Source organism: Delphinapterus leucas, chromosome 11, assembly GCF_059928025.1.
Source record: "Delphinapterus leucas isolate spDelLeu-1000000601 "Yukka" chromosome 11, BTC_Dleu_Yukka2, whole genome shotgun sequence".
NCBI lineage: Eukaryota > Metazoa > Chordata > Mammalia > Artiodactyla > Monodontidae > Delphinapterus > Delphinapterus leucas.
In genome coordinates this window covers 50735569-50758522 of record NC_143139.1, presented here as the reverse complement: position 1 = coordinate 50758522, position 22954 = coordinate 50735569, and the positions used below count along the sequence as shown (strand labels likewise).

Below are 22954 nucleotides of genomic sequence, written 5' to 3'. Positions count from 1 at the left end.
CAGTCTAACAATGTGATTTATGATGGGGATTTTGGACATGCACATCCGTTCCAACTTCCAGAGGAAATGGAGGCTAAAAGTATTATCAGAACCTATGGGAAGGGCTGACTACAGGTCAGCCATGCAGGCAGTATGTGATTGAGCCCCAATAAAAACTCTGCACACCAAAGGCTCAGGTGAGCTTCCAGGGTTGGCAATACTCTGTGCGTATTGCCATACATCAATGCCAAGAGGATAATGTATCCCTGAGGATAAGGAAGATTCATGTTTGGAACCCTCCTATATTCTGCCCTATGGCCCTATGGATCTCTTCCTTTGGCTAGTTCTGATTTATATCTTTTTGCTATACTAAAATATAAATTATAATGTAAGTACAGTTGACCCTTGAACAAAGCAGGGGTTGGGGCGCTGACCCTCTGCACAGTCGAAAATCTACACATAACTTTACTGTATCTGTGGTTCCGTACCTACAGATTCAATCAACCTCGGATTGTGTAGTACTGTAGTACAGATTTAGTGGAAAAAACGCACATTTTTAAGTGGACCCAGGCAGCTCAAACCTGTGCTGTTCAAGAATCAACCGTACAGTGCTTACCTGAGTTCTGTGAGTCATTCAACATTCTAGCAAATTATCAAATGTGAGGGCAGTCATGGGAAGCCCCGACTGGATAGCCAGTTGGTCTTAAGGGAAGATAGCCCTGGCGACTCCTGAACCTGCAGCTCGTGTCTCAATGTGCAGTCTGGTGGGGACTTCTCTATCTACCTGCAGGGTTTGCCAAACTCCTCTGCAGCTTGCATCAGAAGTTTTGAACAGACTTGGCAGTCTGGAGGGCTATGCTCTTAACCTCGAGTGTAGCTAACTCTGGGTGACTAGCCAAACATTCTAACTTATTTAACCATTCTTTATTATAAACAGGGCAGCAATGAACATTTTTGTGCATAAAATTATAATTTACACTTCTGATTACTTCCTAAGAAGTAATCACTAAAAATGAAATCACTGGGGCTTCCCTGGTGATGCAGTGGTTGAGAGTCCGCCTGCTGATGCAGGGGACACGGGTTCGTGCCCTGGTCCAGGAAGATCCCACATGCCGCGGAGCGGCTGGGCCCGTGAGCCATGGCCGCTGAGCCTGCGCTTCCGGAGCCTGTGCTCCGCAATGGGAGAGGCCACAACAGTGAGAGGCCCGCGTACCGCAAAAAAAAAAAAAAATGAAATCACTGGTATGAGGAGTATAAGCTGCCAAACTGTTTTTCAAAAGGTGTAATTTTATTGATTACCCACACTAACAGGATTTATATTTTTCTAATGACATTTTTATTTTCACTGTTTCCCACTAAAATCAATTCTGTCTTTTACAACTGGACTTCATATATCACTCTCTGGATTCCAAGGATTTTTATTCTTTATAAAGCCTTCTTTGTACTATTTGACTTTCTTCTTGATCCTTATATAATTATTTCAATTTAACTTTAGCTTTTGTTTTTAGTTATAATACCAGTAACCATATTCTATATTCTTTTATTTCTTATACTACTTTTTCTGATTCCATGAGACTTCATTTCCATTGTTATAGCTATTCAAGAATCTTTGAGAATAAATATTTGGTGGTATAAGCCCTAATTTTCACCATTAAACAGTCCACTGTTTATAAAACAATTTTTATATTAGATTATTTCTCCCGAATCATAATAACTACAATAAACATGACACCGTTAATTAAAGCTTGACTACTTACCTCCTCTTCAATAGCAAATAATTTGACAATATTTTTGTGGTTGAGTTTTTTTAACACTTCAAATTCTCTCATTTGAACATCCACTGGACGAAGAAAGCTTATGTTATTAAATACTTTGATAGCAAATAAGTCACCAGTTTTCTAAGAAAAAGAGAGAAATTTATTTATTTATAATATTATAAAGAAGATACAAAAGGTAGCATTAGCACTAGATATACGGCAATTTATCTTTTTTATAGAACACCCTGAATATTTTTAAGCATTAGGTAATTTGTACTAGGACTCCTGACCTTTTTGTTTTAAGCTGAAATAAATCAATCAACTGTTCAGTATTTCTTTCAAATTGAATGCTTTGGAATGTAGAAAAGGCTATTTTTTTCATATTATAAATAAAGCTTCCTCTCTCTCTCTATATTTATATATATATAAATAAAGCTTCCTTTATTTATATATTTCATATCATAAAGCTTCCTTATGATACACGTGGCAAAGATAGTCATTTACATATCAGAAGAGCTCTAACAGTACCAAATGTGAATGTGTATTTTGAATAAGAAATAGAAAGTGAAACTCACAAGGGTTTCTCCAGGGCCTAACAATTTTAAACTAATCAAAGTAGGAAATGAAAGATTAAAAATTATATTCCACATATGCAATTTTTAGTAAGAATCTCAAAGTAAGGCAACTAACTTTAAGATTCCCTAGCTGGGGGCTTCCCTGGTGGCGCAGTGGTTGAGAGTCCGCCTGCCGATGCAGGGGACACGGGTTCATGTCCCGGTCCGGGAAGATCCCACATGCCGCAGAGCGGCTGGGCCCGTGAGCCATGGCCGCTGAGCCTGCGCGTCCGGAGCCTGTGCTCCGCAACGGGAGAGGCCACAACAGTGAGAGGCCTGCGTACCACAAAAAAAAAAAAAAAAAAAAAAAAAAAAAGATTCCCTAGCTGGACAGAATGTGTATGTATGTGTGGGGGGGCTGGGATTTGAGAATAAGGTTAAAGCAGACCATCCTCATTGGACTGCACCACTGCTGCCTCGGGCAACCTTCTGCAACTTCACCTAGAGGACTAGGGCAGATTGTTGCTTAGCAGATCATTTCTAAAGGATCAAAGACACTTCCTTTCCTCTACCAAAGCTCCGGCAGCACCCCAACTCTCACTCTCTCATGGCATACTGAAGTAGATTAAACACAGAATTACAATGCAGCCATAGTTGGGAGGGAATCCTAGAGGTACAAAATACATGCTAAATTTCAGGTAAACATTACATTGTCATGGTCTTCATTTAATTAACCTTTCTTTGAGGCTCTCTTCCAGACCCTCCCACCTCTTTCCAACCACTCAGGCCAGATTCTCTGAATTTAACCTTACTTTTCACACAATCCAAGGTTGAACTTGCCTGGAGTTAGTGGAGAGACTATTCGTTTCTCCTATGAGCTCGGGGTTCAAGCATGCCCTGCCTAAAGATGTTTCATGGGTCTCTGTCTTTTAGGACCTCTGTGCTCTTCCTGCTTTGAAGCCCTCTCTACAGCTTCTCACACAGCTTCACCACCTACAGCCATCACCCTCTTCCCCTCACCTCAGAATTTCATAATCTTCTTCTTAAAACCATTTAGCTGCATCACAGTCTCACTCTTCAAGATCCCTCTTTGGAGACCACCACCTGTGTTATGTGATCACTCCCCACTCTCTCCCCCGCTTCCCCCACACCAAATACCCATATATTCTTTCCAGAGGAGAAGACCCATTGACTGTTTTCAGACAGTATGAAAATGGAACAACTTAACTAGAGCTCAACTACACTGTTTTCCCATTTGATCAGCCGGGGTAAGGACACTGCCAAATCTATACCACGCAACAGAGAGATTTTTCTTGAGGACACCTGTCACAAACTTAGTCTGAAATTAGGAGGATCCTAACAGAGGAGCAAGCAGGGAAAAGAACACAATGTTGCAATGTACCCACTATGACCCAGGCCAGTATTTTCCCGCCTTTTGTAGTCTACATCATACCTGTGAGATCACTGGGATATGTGTGGGAATGTCCCATTGTCCCTCTATTCAACTGCACAGTCACCTATCGGTCACTGTCTCTAAGTCAAAGCATGATGAATAATATTCAGAGATGCACGTGTACATATATATACAACGTGCAGGTCAACATGTCCTTCCTACAGCTCTCTCCCCTTTAACTTCACCTCAGTTATCACACACGTATACACCCGTCCACACACAGTAGCAGCTCAAGGCAAATTAATGAAAAAGAGACAGATTAAGTAAGTAATATACTTTGAATAACAAATAGTAAACTTAGGGACCGGGTCACTCTGAGCAGTAACATAAAAGGGTTTAGCTAATATAGTTAAAGATGCTTGAACAAACAGTTATTAAGGGCAAGCAGGATTTGGGGGGTATAGTCCTAAACCCTTGAAATTGATGTCACTGAGAACAAACATGGTTTCTCAAAACACATCCCAGGGAAGACTGCTAGGGACTGAATACTAAACTGGGTGTTAGCAATATTTTAAGTCAGTTCTTATGCCTCTCAAATCCTTATTTGAAGCTTTCAAACTATAGTGGATAAAGAACAGTTTTACTTCCTTTGAAGAAGAACTTCAGGACAGTAGTCTACTCTGTCCTCATTCACTCATTTATTCTTTCAGTCAACAAGCATTTACAGAGTGCCTGCTAAGTGTAGGCACTTACATGAAGGACACTGGATATCTACGTAAGGAAAGAGGATCAGAAAATGTGAGATATTTACTAGTGCCAGGCACTTTATGCCTCCCTCAATTCCTATCACTACTGACTACCTGTCACTCCATCAGTTTCTAATTTACGTTCCTTCCAATACCACCTTGCTACTAAACCCAACACTCTTCGTGGGCAGGTACAGCACATTATCTGTAGCTCAAATCACTAGGTCCATCATAGTGTCTGACACATACCAAGTGATTACTAAAGTCTGTTAAGTTAACCAGGGTCACAGGAACACAGACGGTCAGGTGCGTCTCACTGCTAAACCCAGAGATGCCACGCCACCCGTTTTCTCTTCTTGGCACAGTGCACAAAACAAAAACAATTTCTAGGACAGGAATATCCAAGGCTGATCACTATGAATCTGACCAAGGACTGGAACCTGCGGACAATGCTAGAATTGGAGGTGAAAAAAAGCTAAAAACTGTATGACACTACTTCCGATTCACTCTCTAAGAGCCAGAGGAAACAGCATGCATCTATGAATGTTCATCTCATTGCCACAGACAGAACTGACTGGTGGTCTCAAGGTTACAGAAAAATATAAGGAAACTCCTCCTTCCTAAAATGTTTAGAGCTCCTGTGCTGAATTCACAGTGCTGAAAAACTAGTGAATGATTATTTGCATTATAAAAGGATGTTTTTATTCCATTATTTTTCCAGCTTCCTTCCCAAAATAGAAACTTAAATGATCTTAAATCTCTTCATTTTAAATGACTTTAATTACCTTGCACTTCATCCTCCAATATAGAATCTGACACAAGGTCCTTTTGATTCTTGAAATGCCTCTGGGATTTAGCCCTTTTATTTTATTCTCACTTGCACTAACAAGTTCTGATTACTGGGATATATAGTCTTTTAAATCTGGGCTCCTTGATGATAACCTCACTTTACTCCAATCTACTTTGTAGAATGTTTTGCTCTGGGGGCATGAAGCCTTACTACAGCACAGCAGAATCATCTGTGGGTTTCCCTCAAAAATACCCATCTGCTCCTCACCATGCCTCCCTCTATTACCTCCTATCCCAAATCACTGCTGCACTGAACTCGGTCAGTGAGATCACTCACTCACGTAGGAGGATTAGGTCGAGGAAAAAACCAAATGGCACAACACTAATCTTCCCCAGTTCCTTTTTTCAAACAACCTTCTGTTTTTCTCCATTCCCCAACACATGACCTCTGCCACCACTGGGTAGATATTACTGCCTCTGACACAAGCTATACCTTAAGCAACCACAAAAACACATACTCTCTCTAGACAAATTAATCAAAACCACCAAGTCTCACTTTAGTACAAGTGTGCGTCTCAGAAAACTACACATATGGTGCTTTCACAGTATTCTCTGTACCAACCTTATGTCTTCCACGAAAAACATTTGCAGTAGCTCCTTGGCCTAAAATATCAGATAAAAGCCACAGATGATTAGAAGTGCTCTGCATCTCGGCGTGGTTAGGTGATCCTCTCGTTATACTAAGAGAAAAGAAAAAAAAAGTGCTTGTTTGTTTTAAAGGAATAATACATTTAAGAAACAAATGTTAGCTATTTTTACTCTCAAGAAAGATCACCTATTATTTATTACTAAATCAAAGTGCATAAACAGTCCAAAAAAATCTAACTTTCCAGCAATATTAAAGACTAAAATGCTGCATGGGCTCTAAAAAAACATCAACCAATAACATCTTATATATTCAATTTAATTCACTTATTCACAGGGCTGAAAAAACATCAACTTCCCTTCTAATTTTGACTCTGTCAATGAGAGTGATATTGGCCATTTACCTCCTTAAAATGTTTTGAAAGATTAGTCAATGATAAATCATATTACAAAGTGTTTTAAAATAAAGTAATAAGGTAAAATACAACAGAAATATAGAAAAAAATTACTTTGTTTCCTTCCAGGGCAGGGCAACACTAATGAAAACAACTGTTGCCACAGCCTAACACTTCTATAACTTAAAATTTCACCTACCCAAAGCCTGACAATCAGGAAGCAAAGGTGACCTTTCAGCAATAAATTTTGAAATTAACTTAAGGATAGTTTCTTCGATCTCCAAGTATATAAATATACACATACTGAATGTGTATTAGCAAGTCTTAAAAAATAAGCAAGGGGAGGCTCAGCATGTATGGGGGGGGCAGGAGGTATACGGAAAACCTCTGCACCTTCTGCTCAATTTTGCTGTGAACTTGAAACTGCTCTAAAAAATAAAGTCTATTAAAAAAAAGCACCACCCCTAGCCTTGTCCTTCAATATTGAAAAGCTGTAAAAGTATATTGTAAATATTTGAGCTCCATGTTGGAATAAAAATGAGGTATGCTAAATAGCATAAACACTTGTCCCACCATGCCACCTTAAACCTGATGTAATGTCAGGCTGAATCAAAACAGATCTTGCTCTCCCTTCATAGTAAGTTAGAATGGACTAGGTATTCAGTGATGAATTAACGACTGCCAATATTCCAAGTAGGGTTAAGTGCACAAAGAATGGCCAGGGGTCCAAATTTCACCAATCTTTGATATACTCAGAGAGATGTATATAATTTTACCACCCATCTAATTCAGATAAGGGAATTTTTACATACAGCAACTTACTGGAAATAAGCAATAAAAATACGATTCCTTTTTCAAAATATGAAATACACATTTGTCAGCTACTGAGATAATAATAAACTTCTCAAATATCTTTTCAATAATATTTTCAAATACTTCTCAATATGAAAAGCTTTGCTCATTAATGTAACTGTTGCTTGAGATAACTATAATTGGCAAATAATATCATTAAGTATCTATCTATACCTAGTGGGTAATATAAAACACATTTATCAGCTAAGATATCTGCTCTCTATATGCAGAAATTAAACTATGGTGTCACAATGATCTGGGAAATGTCTTTTGAAATTATCTTCCAATAACCCCACAATAACCGCATACTAAAACGTGACTCAGCACACCCAGAAGGTACTTGCTATATAAATCGTTCCAAAATTTGGACACAATATAGGCAGGCACTCAACAAGTATGAGGCTGGTAATCCTGCCTTAAGTCTACTTCCTTATGCTGTCCAAAATGAAAGTTACCATTTGTCCATAGATGAAAACAGGCTTGGTGACGCTGCATATGGACAAAGTTCCAGGATTTCCAAAACCTACCACTAAGTGAATCATTTATTAAACAGATATTATATTCAGCGTTCTTCAGGGAAAAAAGTCGGTCTTTGGTTATGCATCTGACAATTACTGGGTAGAACTTGTTCTGAGGCCACCTACTAAAAATGCCTGGGAAACGGATTGGAAATTACACTCATAAGCCACGTCCCAAAGGAAAGGTTTGGGCATTTGCATTATACGTGTGTACATTAAAAACGCCTTTGGCTTCTGGCTTCTGGCTTCTGGCGAGTCAACCCCCGCTTCACTAAAACACGTCTCTTTTTAATCGTCTGAAAAAAAAAATCAAACGATTTAAACACTGCCAATAGCGTCCACGCTCGGAAAGAGGGGTAGAAAGCGGCCAGCCTAACTCCAAGGGAAAGGGGCATCCGCCTGTCCCGGCGGCCAGGGCCCAACCCCGGTAACAGACACATCCTCTTTCTCGGTTGCCCAGCGCCACCAGACCAGGGAGGGTCCGGGTCAGACAGCCGGCCGTAGGACGAGGAGTCCAGACGCAGGGGACGGGCCCGCGCGACCATTCCGGCCGGCTTCGCACGCCCCGGACACCCGGGAGGCGGTGTCAGCCCAACCAGAGTCGGGGAGGGCTCGGCCTGGGGTCCCGCTGTGCTCCTCCGATTGCCCGCCCCGCCCCCGCCCCCGCCCTGACTCAGCATCCCAGTTTCCCACTGGGGGTGGGAGCGCTCCGTGAGAGCCGTGCCCGGCTCGGCAGCCCGTGCCCCACGCGCCTTCGGCCTCTCCGCCCCCGCCCGCCCCGCTTACCTCGCCCGGTCTCCGCCGCGCCACCGCCAGCGGGCTCCCGCGGCCTCCTTGTGCCTCAGGCCACTTCCGGCTTCGCGAGCACGGGCCGGGGGTCACGTGACCGACGGCCGGCGTGCGGGTGCGGATGCGCGTGCGCACTTCCGGCGCACCGATCTGGGCCTCGGCCTCAGTTGCCAACGCTCCTCCCTCTCCCGGCTCTCCGACGCCTCTCTGGCGAGGGGCCGAGAGGCTGTGGGGCGTTTGGACCTCGTCCACACCCTCTGCCTGTCCCCTCTTACTCTGAGGGTGAAGCCGGAGAGCCCTGCGCAGTGAGCGCAAGGATTCAGATTCCAACTGCGAATCCGCCCCGTCCCCGACAGCCAAAGGCGGAGTGAGGTGATAGTGGGACAGACGGTGGACGGGTAATTACAAACATGCAAATAATCACGGGTGTGCAGAATGCTGGACACATGAGGGGACATCGCTGGAGGATCATACTCTGCAGGGATAGATTCGTATGTATCTTAAAGACCACATTGGCTGCAGGGGAGCCAGATTATCGGCTGCGAGTAATTCGGACGTGAGATTCTTAATGTAAATAAGCTCATTTAATTCCCTCTTTTTAGACGGTATTTTGGAAAATGGCAATACTGGAGAATCTAGGGACTAAAATCGGGTCCCCTGCAGTATTCGTGCCGCTAGGATCTCAAGCAGCTATTCCCGAGTGATCCTTGTTGCCCACTGACAGAACTGCAGCCTTTCTCAGCGTAACGAGAGGCAGAGAGGCCGTAGAGACCTCTGCAGATAAGGGCTAAATTTCTGAGTGAGGGAGGCGGAAGGAGGGAGTTCTTCCCGGATGAGAACTATAGGAGCCGGCAGTGAAATAGGAAGCTATGGCAGAGTGGTTAAGAGCAGAGGCTTTTGAATGGAATAGACCTAGGGTTGCAGTCCCAGCTCTCCCTGCCAAATACTGACTTTAAGTCATTTTTAAAAAAACCTTTGTAAGCCTGTTTAATCACATATCATATATACAGTGGAGATAAGACCACTGTAATGCTTGTTACAAAGGAATTTATTAAACCTTTAAACAATGTTTAAGTGATGGAATCATTCTACTGTAACAGCAATCTATTCACTGCTTACATTCCCACCAATTTTAGTTGTCCCCTATCTAATGCCAAGAAGAGAACCTGTCCAAGTTCCTTATAACTCACATCTCAAAGGTGAATGGGAGAAAATGTGATTAGCTGAAGGCCTTGATTCACATGTTTACCACATGAGTGAGGAACACTGAAATACATTTTCTTAAAGATCAAGCCGTTTGTGAACCAATTAATATTAGTATTTAAGATTTAAATAAACTGTTAGGCACAGAACTATACCAGGCCTCATAAAACTCTTGTAGTTCCATAGTTAAGTCATACAAATCGCTCAGTCTTACTGCCTCAATGAGGCTGTTAACAGATGAGATTCACCCTTGAGACAATTATTTGGGTGTTTGCTTTTGGAGACTAAGAACAATACAGAAAAGGTAATTCATGGTGGAACAGTTTCCTAATTGCTATGGTACTCCCTAAGTAAAGTGCGCTAGGCAACTTCAGGGAAGGAAGGTGGGAATTATTACACATGATTAGATAACATGAAGTTTTAATTTCTGTTACAGACTCTTAATTCCCACGTTTTGATTTCTCTTAGCTCTGAAAACTTGTTAATCTCCTGAAGGGCTTTAAAGAACCAGGGGAAAAGGAGGTGTTGCCTTTACATATATGGAATAAACAGTACAATAACAATAGCTATTATCAAGCCTTCATTTGCAGATGCTGTAGTAAGCTCTTTTCATGTTTAACTTACTGAATTCTTAGTTATGAGGTAGTTATCATTATTTCCCCCACTTTACAGATGGGGAAACGGGGGCAGGGAGAAGTTATTTAACCTGCTCAAGGTTCTGAAACCAATTAACTGGCAGCACTGCTATTTGAACCTACTTAATCTGGATCCTGAGCCTGTCTAAGCTCTTAACTACTATGCTATGCAATTCAGTATACTTTGGACAATTAGTTCAAAGATCACTGCAATAGATGCAATGATCTCTCCCACTGTAAAAGAAACAATTAGCTCTCACTCATCTATTTTTAAAACCATTTTTATTTAAGTACAGCCATCCCTCAGTATCCACAGGGAACTGGTTCCAGGACCTCCACAGATACCAAAATCCTTGGATGCTCGTTTCTTATATAAAATAGCATAGTATTTGCATGTAATCCACGCACATCCTCCCATATACTTTAAATTATCTCTAGAATACTTACAATACCTAACACAACGTAAATGCTATGTAAATGGTTCCCAAGTGCAACAAATTCAAGTTTTGCTTTTTGGAGCTTTCTGGAAGTTTTTTTTCCCCAAGTATTTTTGATCTAAGGTTGGTTGAAACTATGGATGTGGAACCTGCACCTACAGAGGGCTGACTGTATAATATACATTCCACTGATCTATTTTTATAATTAACTGTCAACTTAGTTTAGTACCTTTATTCTATGATGTAAGGAAAATATTTATAATCTCTTCTGGAATTAACACCAGGAAAAGATTTATGTGCAAAATTTTGAATACAATTTTAGGGAATTTAGAAGACCACTGAAGCCCATCCATGAAACCTCTAGGGACCACATGGGCCAAAGGTTAAAAAAAAACCCTCAACCACCCTAAAACCTTACTTGGGCTTTTAAAATTTAAACTTAAATGATGGCTACAGTAAGTGTGCTGCTCAGTTTTGTCCACCGTTTCTTAATTTTCCAATACTACTACTGATATTATTTGTCTTCTTGGTTTCCTGCATAGTCATGAATAAAAATGGGGGAAGGCAGGGGAACTAAACGGGCAGCTACTACTTACAAGCATCATAAACACATAGGTATATTGTGCCCTAAGTAAATCTAGTAAGATGGAAAATATTAGATTTTTAATTCTATCAACATACTGACACAGGCTTTTTCTAGTTCATTTAAAAAAAGGATTCTGAATTATTTAATAGAACTAAGTCACATGTAATCTTTTAGGAGCATAATTAAATAAATCATCCATACAGTTATATGTGCAATCCTTTAAATGGGAAATCAGGGAGAGATGAGAAAATAAGACTCCAGTATTTATAATAATTCCAAAGAAGACTCAGTAGATTTCACTACGTAAAATTTATTTCCTTTTTTTTTTTTATAAAAAATGTATAACACCAGCACCTACTCTTCAATCAGTTAATTTATGAAACCATTCTCTTTTGTAGAATACACATTGGCATTGAAACGGTTTAAAGAAATGTAATGGCTATCTACAAAAAATTAGTTTTGATTTGTTGTATTTCCCCCATATTTGATGAGTCTGCACACATAAAATTAAAATTTTCAAACATTTTATATTCAGCAATTAAAAAAAAAGTACACTGTTTTCCTGCTATGGTCTTTATAAAGGACTTAAATTTTCAAGTTAAAAAAAAAAGGTACTAGGATAACTGCTGTATCTTATAACAGCATTTTTATATAGAGCGATTTGAATTGGCATGCAAGCAACTTCTCTAGTTGTCACATACCAGTAATTTAGGGAAAATTACACCCATTTTACAGAAAAATCCCAATGCATATACTGCAATAAGCTCAAAGCAGTGTTAAAAAGACCAGTGTGAATGGCACACAACAATTGTTTCTTTATAAATTATTAACTGGAATTCCTGATCATGAAGTAGGCACAGGGAGATCCAGTCCTTAGGGCTTTGCTCTCTGGAAAAACACCTGTAAATAAAGTATTAGTACAATTAGTACTGATGTCAGAAGATTATCACCTTTACCTGAAGAATGGCTCCAGGTTACTGGGTGCTAGTCACTCTTTTGTAAAATACAATAGATTATGTAAAACATTTAATATACTCCATAAATCCACACATAATGCAAGTCAGGAACTTTCTCTTCTGGACAACTTGATAAGGTCTAGAGATAACTTATGTTGCCATTTACTAGTGAAAATATGGTATCACCTCCAATGCTGTGAGATTCAAGGAGTCAGAGGAAAAGACGCTCTTGACACCTTTTTGCTGATTGGCACTACTGTCAAAGTTAATGCTAGGAAATTAAATTTTGAGGAAGAAACAAACAAGTCAAAGCTAAAGACAGCAGTTGCTATCTCTTAACTATTTATATTTGATTATGAAAAAATACTTCCAATTCAACACTTGAGACTATGAACGAGTAGGCTAGAGGCTGTGCTAGGCACTGGCTCAGTATTACTACCTTCCATAGTTGGGTACATGTTAAGTGAGTATTCGAAAGAATAAATAGTAGGCAGTAAGCTCATTATGGATAAGGACCACATTCGTCATTATATCGCTAACACCTAGTAGGTCAGACATTCACTTAACAATTATTAACTGTCTATTGACTAAGTGGAGAGAAAAGAATCATCAATATATGAGCAAAAAATAGCCCTACAAAGAGGCCATGCTTGAGATAAGCCTAGAAGAACGGGTAGAATTCATAAAGGCGAAGCATGCTAATAAGGCAGAATTCTTGAAGAACAGCAAGAATAGTAAAGACTGTTCCTGCAAGAGAACCGGAAAGGTAGTCTGAGATCAGAATCTGAAAAAAAAAACACCTAAATGCCAAACTAAGAAATATGTACTTTTTAGTCAATAAGTTATGAAGATTATGAGGAAGAGGAAGGAATTTCAGAGGACTGTTCAATGTTTTCAAACAGATCAGCTTGGATAGAACAATGGAAGGGAAATCAGAGTGAGATAAGAAGCCTACACCAGAGTGGCAGCAGTAGAGACAGAAAGGAAGTTAGCAAGGAGGAAACAATCAGCAAGATCTAAGGATCAATCAGATAGGAACAGAGTAGGCACAAAAGAAGGAACTTCATTTTTTCCAACTAGAAGAATAACGCTATCACTGAAGAGAAGCTGGGCTGGGGAGGAAGACTTTATAAATGCTGTTTGGATGAATATGTTTGGGGCACAAGCCTGCTACAATGTACGCACATCTGCTATAACAGATACCTCTAACAGAGAGTTACAATGTTTTTAGTCCTTTAATCCAGTGTGATTGATCTCTTACTTAACAGAGGTTACCTCCACAGGCACTTTGCTTTTATGGGGAAATGGGAGAGGGGAGGGTTCTCAATGACAGACAGTAACTCTATCTTCTCACAAACTCTTTTGTCAGTTTAAGCTGACAAACTACTACTAGGGGAAAAACTTGCAAGGGAAGATGTTAGCACCAAAGTCAAAGGATAGCACATTTATCAAAGGATAGCAAAGCCCCTTGACTTGAATGCCACGGGCAAAAGAACGAGGGAACCATTAAGTTACCTGCCCCTAAGAAATTTAACACAGTGCTTTACCCTCAAATTTGCTGAATGAAGATAATAAATAAAAATAAAGAATAGTTCCTCATCCTGTCACACTGTAACTTTATTTCCAGACCATGAGCTCCTTGAGGGCAAGGAAAGTCACTCATACTGGTATTTGCAGCAGTTAGCATAGTATGTGTTACATAAAAAGCAGTCATGGAGTACTGAATGACTGACTACCCAGGTGAAAGCAAGATACCTGCTTCATGGATTTAACTGTAAAAATGAATACCAAATACATATTTGGTACTTCTTGCCAACTTGGAGGTTGATTGGTTGGTTTGTTTTAATTTGGTGATTTTATGAATGTAAAAATAGCCTTAATGGCCAAATCTGAGGATTCTACTTTTTGTCCATTTTGCAATTCAAAAGTTTCAAGATAGGGTATAACCAAGTAATTCATACTTGTTTCTTTATTTTTAGCTCCTTCCTTTCAACTCAATATGGGCAGCTGTTCATAAACATTACTTGTTCTCCCAGTCCTCTAGTTCCTGTTTAATTACATCACAAAACTTAAAGGAAACTTACATTTTCATACCAACATGCTCAGGCACATACACATTCAGTATGCTTATCTAACTTTCTATAATCTTTTGTAGGAGCTCAGTTGAAAGGGGCTTCACAGAAAACTCTGAAGTGTAACATCTATTAACCATGGATTCTTAGAAGCAGGTTTTAGAGCAAAGAGATCCCCAAATATGTAACTGTTGATCAAACTACAGTATGACACAGTATCCTGTAATATGTATTCTCTCTTGGCTCTGAAACATCACCTAATTGTATGAAGATATATAAGTTTTTCCAAATACCTACCTTTAAGTAGTTTTTAAAAACTTTAGCATCAGGCTGCTGAAGCGCTTGGCAAAACTCCTGGGGGGGCCAAGAGGGGAGAAGAGAGAAAAGAATTAGTCTATTTGTATTAAATTCATCATAATTCAAAACCACAGTATTCTTTTTAAATTACGATTAAAAAAATACAATCGACCATCTTTACCATTTTTATGTGTATAGTACCAGCAGTGTTAACTATAGGCAACTGTCATGCAATAGATCTCTAGAATTTTTTCATCTTGCAAAACTGAAACTCTATACCCATTGAACAACTCCCCCCTTTCCCCTTTTTCCAGCCCTCATCCCCTGGCCACCACCATTCTGCTTTCTGTTTCTATGAGTGTGACCACTTTAGATACTTCATAGTAAGTGGAATCATGCAGCATCTCTTTTTGTGACTGGCTTATTTCATTTAGCATAACATCCTCAAGGTTCATCCATGTTGTAGCATATGACAGAATTTCCTTTTTTTTTTTTTAAGACCCAATTGTATTCCATTGTATGTATATACCACATTTTACTCATCCATTCACCCATCAATGAGCATTTAGGCTGCTTCAAATCTCTAGGATTCATATTATAATTTATCAATTAATTAACCTGAACAGTTCCTCACCAAAAAGGTTATATGACATTTTCAAATGTAATACCTGTCAAACAGGCTGCTTTCACTTTTGAGAACATGGCCTCCTGGGCAAGATTGACTCTTGCCTCAGAAGGGTGGGTGGGACAAAAACCACATGGCTATGGCTGTTTTCATCTAGTAAGAGGGTAACTGAGCGGAGCCAGACTGAGAGAAAAAGAGAAAATTCTCTTCAATAGAGTTGTGCAGGGACTTCCCTGGTGGTCCAGTGGCCAAGACTCCCTCCTCCCAATGCAGGGGGCCTGGGTTCGATCCCTGGTCAGGGAACTAGATTCCACATGCTGCAACTAAGAGTTTGCATGCTGCAACCAAAGATCCCACAGGTGGCAGCTAAAAGATCCTGCATGCCACAACTAAGACCTGGCACAGCCAAAAAAAAAAAAAAAGGATTGTGCAAAAAGTGCTGTCAGAAGGCATATGAAAAAGGGAAAACTGGGAACCATTATCTTTTATAAGCAAATTATTAGATATAAATATAATACGCAGAAAGACAAATATCATATATTGCTTATATGTGGAGTCTAAAAAGAGGGTACAAATGAACATATTTACAAAACAGAAACACTCCAAAAACAAACTTATGGTTACCAAAGGGGAAATGTGTATGTGTGTGGGAGGGATAAATTGGGAGATTGGGACTGACATATACACACTACTATATATAAAATAGATAACTCATAAGAACCTACTGTATAGCACAGGGAACTCTACTCAATACTTTATAATAGCCTATATGGGAAAAGAATCTAAAAAAGAGTGGATATATGTATAACTGATTCACTTTGCTGTACATCTGAAACTAACACAACACTGCAGTCAACTAAACTCCAATAAAAAGAAAAAAAGAAAAAATAATTTTGCTTCATTTAGCAATCTGGGAAACTACTGATATTATTCAAAATTGAATGATATATTTCTATTTTTGAGGTGCACTAAGATCATATGAGTAATTAATAATGTATTGTTTTCATAAAATACTAATTTACTTGTGTAACAAATGATAACTGAGAAAATTAATATCAAGTTAAAGATATGTCATAAAATAAGAGATCATAAATTCACTAAAAATGAGTTTTATGATTACTCTTATGTGAGATCTGTTTCTACCTCATTAGAATTATGTGCTATTGGACAACAGGTCTGGATAACTATGCATCCAGAAAACAATCGAATGCCATCACAAAAATCACTCTGAAAGAGTGCAAAATGTAAGATAGCTTTCCAGGCACTTACCTCAAAATACGGTTTCTGATTCACAAATTAAGCACTGGTGAGCTTGGCCTGTGTAAAATGAACTACCTGGCACAAACTTTCAGAGCAGAGGTTCGTGTGCCACAGCCCCCTCTGGCAGTCTGGGGGAGCCTGCTGGACTTCTTGCAGAATGTTTTAAAAAACATACTTGTGACACACGGGGTTACAAAGGAAGCTAATTCAATGAATTATGGTTAGCAAATGTATTTGTGACATGTGGTAGAAGAATAAGACATTGATTTAGATAACAAGGTCTAGTGGCATATTCTAATAACTCATAATTTCAAAAAGATGAATATAAATAATATTTCGAGATCTGTGGAACAACTAATGCGATATAAAAATATCTGTGGTTTCTACGGGTGACAACATCACAGGCAATGCAAATACTACTGTGATTTGTCCCCTACACAATGGTAGGAAATTAAATTTCTGTTAAAGGTAGTGAAAATAAAAAGTTTTTTTCTCATTCAATTTCATAGGCCCCCTGACATTTGGACTTTTGCTATCCTATACATAGTAAATCAAGGAGAATGTAGTTTGGCTTCCTTGAATCAAAATTTAGATTGAATTACATAGCTCTATTTCTTTAATTAAGAGGAAAATCCACTAGGACAGATCTTACCTGAATTATCTCTGGAGCTACTTGCAAGGAAGGCAGGTATTCTTGTTGAAGATACTGAACACATTCTGGGCCCTGAAAATTAAATTGGAACAACATATGTATACTTTAAACACAAAATGGTATTGTGATTCAGAACACAGACTCGGGAGCCAGATTGCTTTGGTTTGAATCCTGGCTCTGGCAAATTTCTAGTAACTTGCGCAAGTTATTTAACCTCTCTGAGCCTCAGTTTCCCCACCTGAAAAATGGAGTTATTGTGAGGCTTGGATGAGTTAAGAAACGTAAAGCTGTTAGAATAGCACTTAGCACTGAGGACACGTTCACATTACTTAGTGCTAGTTATGCAGTGCTAAAGATTAAACAAATACTCTTCTAAATGCAGGAAGTCACAATGCCAAAGCCTGGTTCCATGCACTGAAAGGAGAAAGCAAAGAGAGGGGCTTCTGGTTCAATCTACCATTGGGTGGACTATAGGGTGTCTATGGGTGTGCAAGGGGAAGCCTGTGGGTAGTGCCAGGATAATGAACATCTTTAGAAACTAAAATACAAGCAAGAAAGAACAAAATGCTATGTCGGGAGATAACAGCAATAAAAGTACACCCCCTCCCCCTTCCAGTTCAATAAATTAGGAAACAGGAATTTAGTAGTCAGGTAAGGAAACCAATACCCAGAAAGATAGGGTGATTTGGCTAATTTGCTGTTAATTAAGTCTGTACTAAGTAAAAAGCAGGTCACCTGACTTCTAAAACCATTGCTCTTCATTGCCAACTGCTGGTACTGCTAGATGCTAAAACTCTAATAGTTTTCTGGGTTTTTAAGGGTAAACTTGGTAGAGGAAAGGGAGAATTCCACAAACTAACCCCTAAGCCCTACACCTTCTCAACAGCTACAAAGGAAATTAAGATACAATTTGAAAACGGTTTTCCTATAGCAATTTGTTTCTGAGACGGTGGCCTCGACCAAATGCAATAAATCCAATACTTAAAAAAAAAAAAAAAAAAGGAAAAACAAAAAACCCAGCTAATTTCACTTTCAAACTTGAATCTGACTTAAAGGCTTTAATACGTTAATGACTCCAATCTAGTCCAACTGAAAGTAACAGTTATCAAAATGAAATCAATCCAACTCTCCTCAATGTACTTCCCGCTGCATTAATATCTCACCTTTTTCTTTAGTCTACTCTCCCTATACTTACTGCCCATTCACTGCTCATCATTGCATATAACCCCCCTGTTACCACTTAAAAATGGAGTATACTTTTTTTTTTTAATGAGGAAAAGTAAACTTAGACCTCAAGAGGAAGTCAGTCAGATAGATAAATGAGAAAACAGAATAAGGAAGCAAAACGTTTTCTAATATGTTCCATTTGATTCAATTCTCTGTGTGTCTAAATAACAGCTCTAAGGACAAGATAAATACTTCTGCATTGTAAACATCATTCTTACTGTTTGTTATTCCTCATCCTCCTTGACTCTCTAGCATCCAAAATGTCAACTAGTCTCCTCTTTCATGACTCTCTTCCCTTAACTTTCATTCCTTTGGTTCTACTTCTAGCTTTCTCTTGACTCTTGCTTTAGCCAAAGTTCTTTCTATCCTGGTCTTAGAAAGGCTCATTCATTCCTACTACTTCATCTTAGCAAACTACAACCTGAGGACTCCAAAATCAGTATTTAGTTCTAACTGCTCTAGACCTGTATATCAAAGTGCCCTGTGAACATTTTTTCCACTTAGCTCTCCTAAATTCAACCCCACTGACTACTGACTTACCAACTTTTCACATGTAACACACACCTAGTTCCGTTTTGGTTTTTAGCTATTCTACCTCCATGCTTTAGCTAAACGGGATAACACTATTTTCTACCAAGTCTACCATGTGACATCTGATCTGTCTTCATACACCCACCGCATAACTTTGCCCAGAGTGCCAGCTCTTCCTGGTCAGCCCGATGAATGTACATTTGTTTCAAGGTCTATCAGAAAAACAGAAAAATACCCCCTCTTTTCAATGGCTGTCTTAGACTGCCCTCATAGGCAAAGCTGCTCATTCATCCTTAGTCCCACCACATTACATTTAATACAAATGTATTAGTTTAATATACCTCTCTTAAAGTACTTACTTAACCCATCCAATTGAGTTTTTAGGTACTGGTCTCCCCTGATTCTAAGCTCCACAAATATTGGGGCACTTTTTATTCATCTTTATACAGGTCTCCTGCAGCCCCAAAACACATACCCCTCACCCTAGCACATAGAGAAAACGTCTGATTGAAAACTCTTCAAATCTCTTTTGGAATCAAAAATTCAAGTTCAAACGAAGAGGGGGCTATACGGAGACTGAACAAGACGTCATGCTTTTATTTTAGGCAACTGAGGGAAGACTCATTAGATGACTGCAACTATGTGGGAATGCTAGTCCTGTGTTGGCATCCTAGCTTTGTGAAGTTGGAGACAGAAATTTTTGTTTAAAAAAAAAAAAAAAAAGCTACCTGATTTTCAAATATTGGCAGTCAACTCATTATTATTTAAAATACTGTATAAAGCAAACAACACACCAGATAGATTCAGCCCAGAATCGCTTATAATTTATATAAATGGTTAAACTGACAAGGACAGTACAACATTCTGAAGTAGTAAAGTGTTCTAACCAATCTGTAATACTAAGAAGTTGGACAAATCTGTGAAGAACCACGAGGTAGTGAAATCTAGATTGTGAAATTCTGGTTAAAATTTTTCTCACTCTTTGTCAAACCAAACAAACATACATTTTAACCTTCCTGTTACCCCAAACATGAAAGACAATAAAGGATACTACTATTTTCATTCGACCCGCCCCTCACATCCAAAAAAGTCAGAACTGAAGTTAACTTTTATAAAAGATATAGCTTTCAAGAACAAGACATACTCAAAACTACAAAAAATAAGGGACTTCCCTGGTGGCGCAGTGTTTAAGAATCCGGCTGCCAATGCAGGGGACACGGGTTTGAGACCGGGTCTAGGAAGATCCCACATGCTGCAGAACAACAAAGCCCGTGCGCCACAACTACTGAAGCCCATGCGCCTAGAGCCTGTGCTCCACAACAAGAGAAGCCACCACAATGAGAAGCCCACCAAAATAAATAAATAAATTAATTAATTAAGAAAAAAAACTATAACAATAAGCATGTGAGCTGAAAACGAAGGGGCAGGGGGTACAAAGCTTACCCGTTTGAGATGAATTGTTTTCAGCGTCACTGCACACTCAGATAAAGCCTGTGAGAAACAAGTTTAAGAATTTTAATATAGTCAATTCTTGGTTACTGTTACAACTTTTCTTTTTATTTCCCTGGCCACTGCTCATTAACATTTACCTCCAAATAAGGGATGGAATGATTTCCTGGGTGGCTCAGTGGTTAAGTATCCACCTGCCAATACAGGGGACATGGGTTCAATCCCTGGTCCAGGAAGATCCCACATGCCATGGAGCAACTAAGCCTGTGTGCCACAACTACTGAGCCTGCACTCTAGAGCCCACAAGCTGCAACTACAGAGCCAGTGTGCCACAACTACTGAAGCTTGCATGCCTAGAGCCCGTGCTTTGCAATGAGAAGCCACCACAATAAGAAGCCCACGCACTGCAACAAAGAGTAGCCCCCGCTCGCCTCAACTAGAGAAAGCCTGTGTGCAGCAACAAAGACCCAATGCAGCCAAAAATAAATTAAAAAAATAAAATAAATAAATTTACAAAAAAAAAAAGTGATGGAGAAAGGAAAGGTAACAGGCAGGCAGATGGAACAAATGGGTTAGATAGAAAATTTTAAAAATAGAAAAATACAAAAATGCTGTCTTAATGCAGTACATGATAATTAAGAAATCTAGCTTTTACTAGGTCCTGGGGTAAGTGAGTAAAGGGCAACTGCTTGACATTAAGCATTCTGAAGATGAGATTTGGGGAAACTATCAAATGAGGAAGAGAAAGTTACTCTTAATAATTAGGAAAAAAACCATTAAGCCAAGTTTTAGAATGAAAGTAGAGGCAGGAAACTAATAACTCAATCAAGCTTTAAAAAATGTTTGTATCATGTACCCTTTCATGGTCCTAGAAAAAGAGTCTTGGCTGTTAAAGTTGGAGGAGTTGGATTTTATACATTCAACTTTAACATCAAGATTTAGTTAAGAATCAAAAGGTCCAAAAGGTATCAATTTTTAAAAAATGAATTCTAATTTGAAATTTTTTTTGTTTTAAAAAGGCACTGAAATCTAATATAACCAACCTGGCATTAAAAAAGAAATTGTGAGTTAGAACACATGAGATGTACACAAAGTAAACAGAGACTCCTAGGTGCTTACCAATACTGTTTGTGCATCTGCCAGGTCAAAGGTTTGTTTTAAAGGTGCTAAGAAACATGCGGGGACAATGTGCTTATAAACAAAATCAGCAAATCCCACTGGTCCGTCTTTACCTCCTGTCAAGAGAATTCAGATTTTCATCTTGTATAAAAAGAAAGTCATTTAATTTATCACTGGTGAAAATCAACTCCCAGCTCCTGTCTATGTTAGGGCCAGGATCCCATTTCATCTCTCTTGTCTTAGGAAACAGGTTGGGGAATGAAGTTTTTTTTTTTTCTAAATCATCTTACCCCAGAGTTCTACCAACTTGGAAAGGATGATAAAACACGTTTTCTGGGCAATTGGATCTGGATATTCGACTGCTCCTTGAATAACAGTTACCAACACTCGTTCTACATTCTCTGCACCTGAAAAGAAAAAAAAAACTGAGTTCAATCTCATAAAGAACTAGAAAGGCAACCTGAAGCTCTCACTTCATATATAGTAACATAACAAAAACAATTACAGAGTTGCTAAGATCCTCAGTTTTTATTAACGTGGCTCCTAAATTTTAAGCATAAAACATTGAAAAATTACTATTCCCTTATTATCTTGCCCTCTGGATTTCCATATAGCAAAATATTCTATGTTGATCTATATAGTCTCATTTCTTTTAAATTTCAAAACAGCAAAGTGGCCAGTAAGATTTAATTGTCAGGTCAATTCTGGCAAGTAGCTATCACACTATTTATACTATGAAGGAACCAATTAATACAGCTTTAGGCACGCATGGATCATTCTCTAGGATAGACCACATACTAGAACACAAAACAAGCCTCAACAAATTTAAGAGGATAGAAATTATTTCAAGCATCTTTTCTGACCACAATGGCATGAGACTAGAAATCAACCACAGAAGAAAAACAAAAAAAACCCCAACTACATGCAGACTAAACAACATGCTACTAAAAAAAAAGGAGGAAATCAAAAAATACCAAAATGCTAATGAAAACACAACCATATGAAAACAGCAAATGAATGCAGCAAAAGCAGTCATAGGAGGGAAGTTTATAGAGATTCAGGCCTTCCTCAAAAAACAACTTAACCTACCAGCTAAAAGAATTAGAAAAAGAACACGCAAAATCTGAAGTCAATGGAAGGAAATAAAGATCAGAGAGGAACTAAACAGAGATTTAAAAAAAAAACAGAAAAAGTCAATAAAACCAAGAGCTGGGGGACTTCCCTGGTGGCACAGTGGTTAAGAAACTGCCTGCCAATGCAGGGGACATGGGTTCAATCCCTAGTCTAGGAAGATCCCACATACTGCAGAGCAACTAAGCCTGCGCACCACAACTACTGAGCCTGTGCTCTAGAGCCTGTGAGCCACAACTACTGAGCCTGTGGGCCACAACTACTGAAGCCTGTGTGCCCTAGAGCCTGTGCACTGCAACTACTGAGCCCATGCACTCTAGGGCACACATGCTGCAACTACTGAAGCCCGTGTGCCTA

General features: G+C 39.2%; 2 protein-coding genes across 9 annotated transcripts in view; both read right to left on the bottom strand.

Moving 5' to 3' along the window:
* TBK1 (TANK binding kinase 1) overlaps positions 1 to 8546 on the bottom strand; it is a 38948-nt gene extending 30402 nt beyond the window's left edge. The window contains exons 1-3 of one of the 2 annotated variants that reach the window (XM_022571631.3): positions 8415 to 8546; positions 5841 to 5958; positions 1737 to 1877 (exon numbers count right to left, since the gene is read on the bottom strand). In XM_022571631.3, the coding sequence (XP_022427339.1) occupies positions 1737 to 1877; positions 5841 to 5927 (228 nt within the window). In that variant the 5' untranslated portion in view covers positions 5928 to 5958; positions 8415 to 8546. Of the gene's footprint in view, positions 1 to 1736; positions 1878 to 5840; positions 5959 to 7565; positions 8274 to 8414 lie in introns of those variants that run through there. The other variant, XM_089920966.1, reaches the window with a different exon arrangement.
* A 2944-nt stretch (positions 8547 to 11490) lies between these two features.
* XPOT (exportin for tRNA) overlaps positions 11491 to 22954 on the bottom strand; it is a 37931-nt gene continuing 26467 nt past the window's right edge. For 5 of the 7 annotated variants that reach the window (XM_022571628.3, XM_022571626.3, XM_089920963.1 and 2 more), the window contains 6 exons: positions 21757 to 21873; positions 21467 to 21582; positions 20342 to 20389; positions 17141 to 17212; positions 14604 to 14660; positions 11493 to 12178 (listed from right to left, as the gene is read on the bottom strand). In XM_022571628.3, coding sequence (XP_022427336.1) covers positions 12152 to 12178; positions 14604 to 14660; positions 17141 to 17212; positions 20342 to 20389; positions 21467 to 21582; positions 21757 to 21873 — 437 coding nt within the window. In that variant the 3' untranslated portion in view covers positions 11493 to 12151. Of the gene's footprint in view, positions 12179 to 14603; positions 14661 to 17140; positions 17213 to 20341; positions 20390 to 21466; positions 21583 to 21756; positions 21874 to 22954 lie in introns of all 7 variants that reach the window. The other 2 variants (XM_089920965.1, XM_089920964.1) reach the window with 2 other exon arrangements.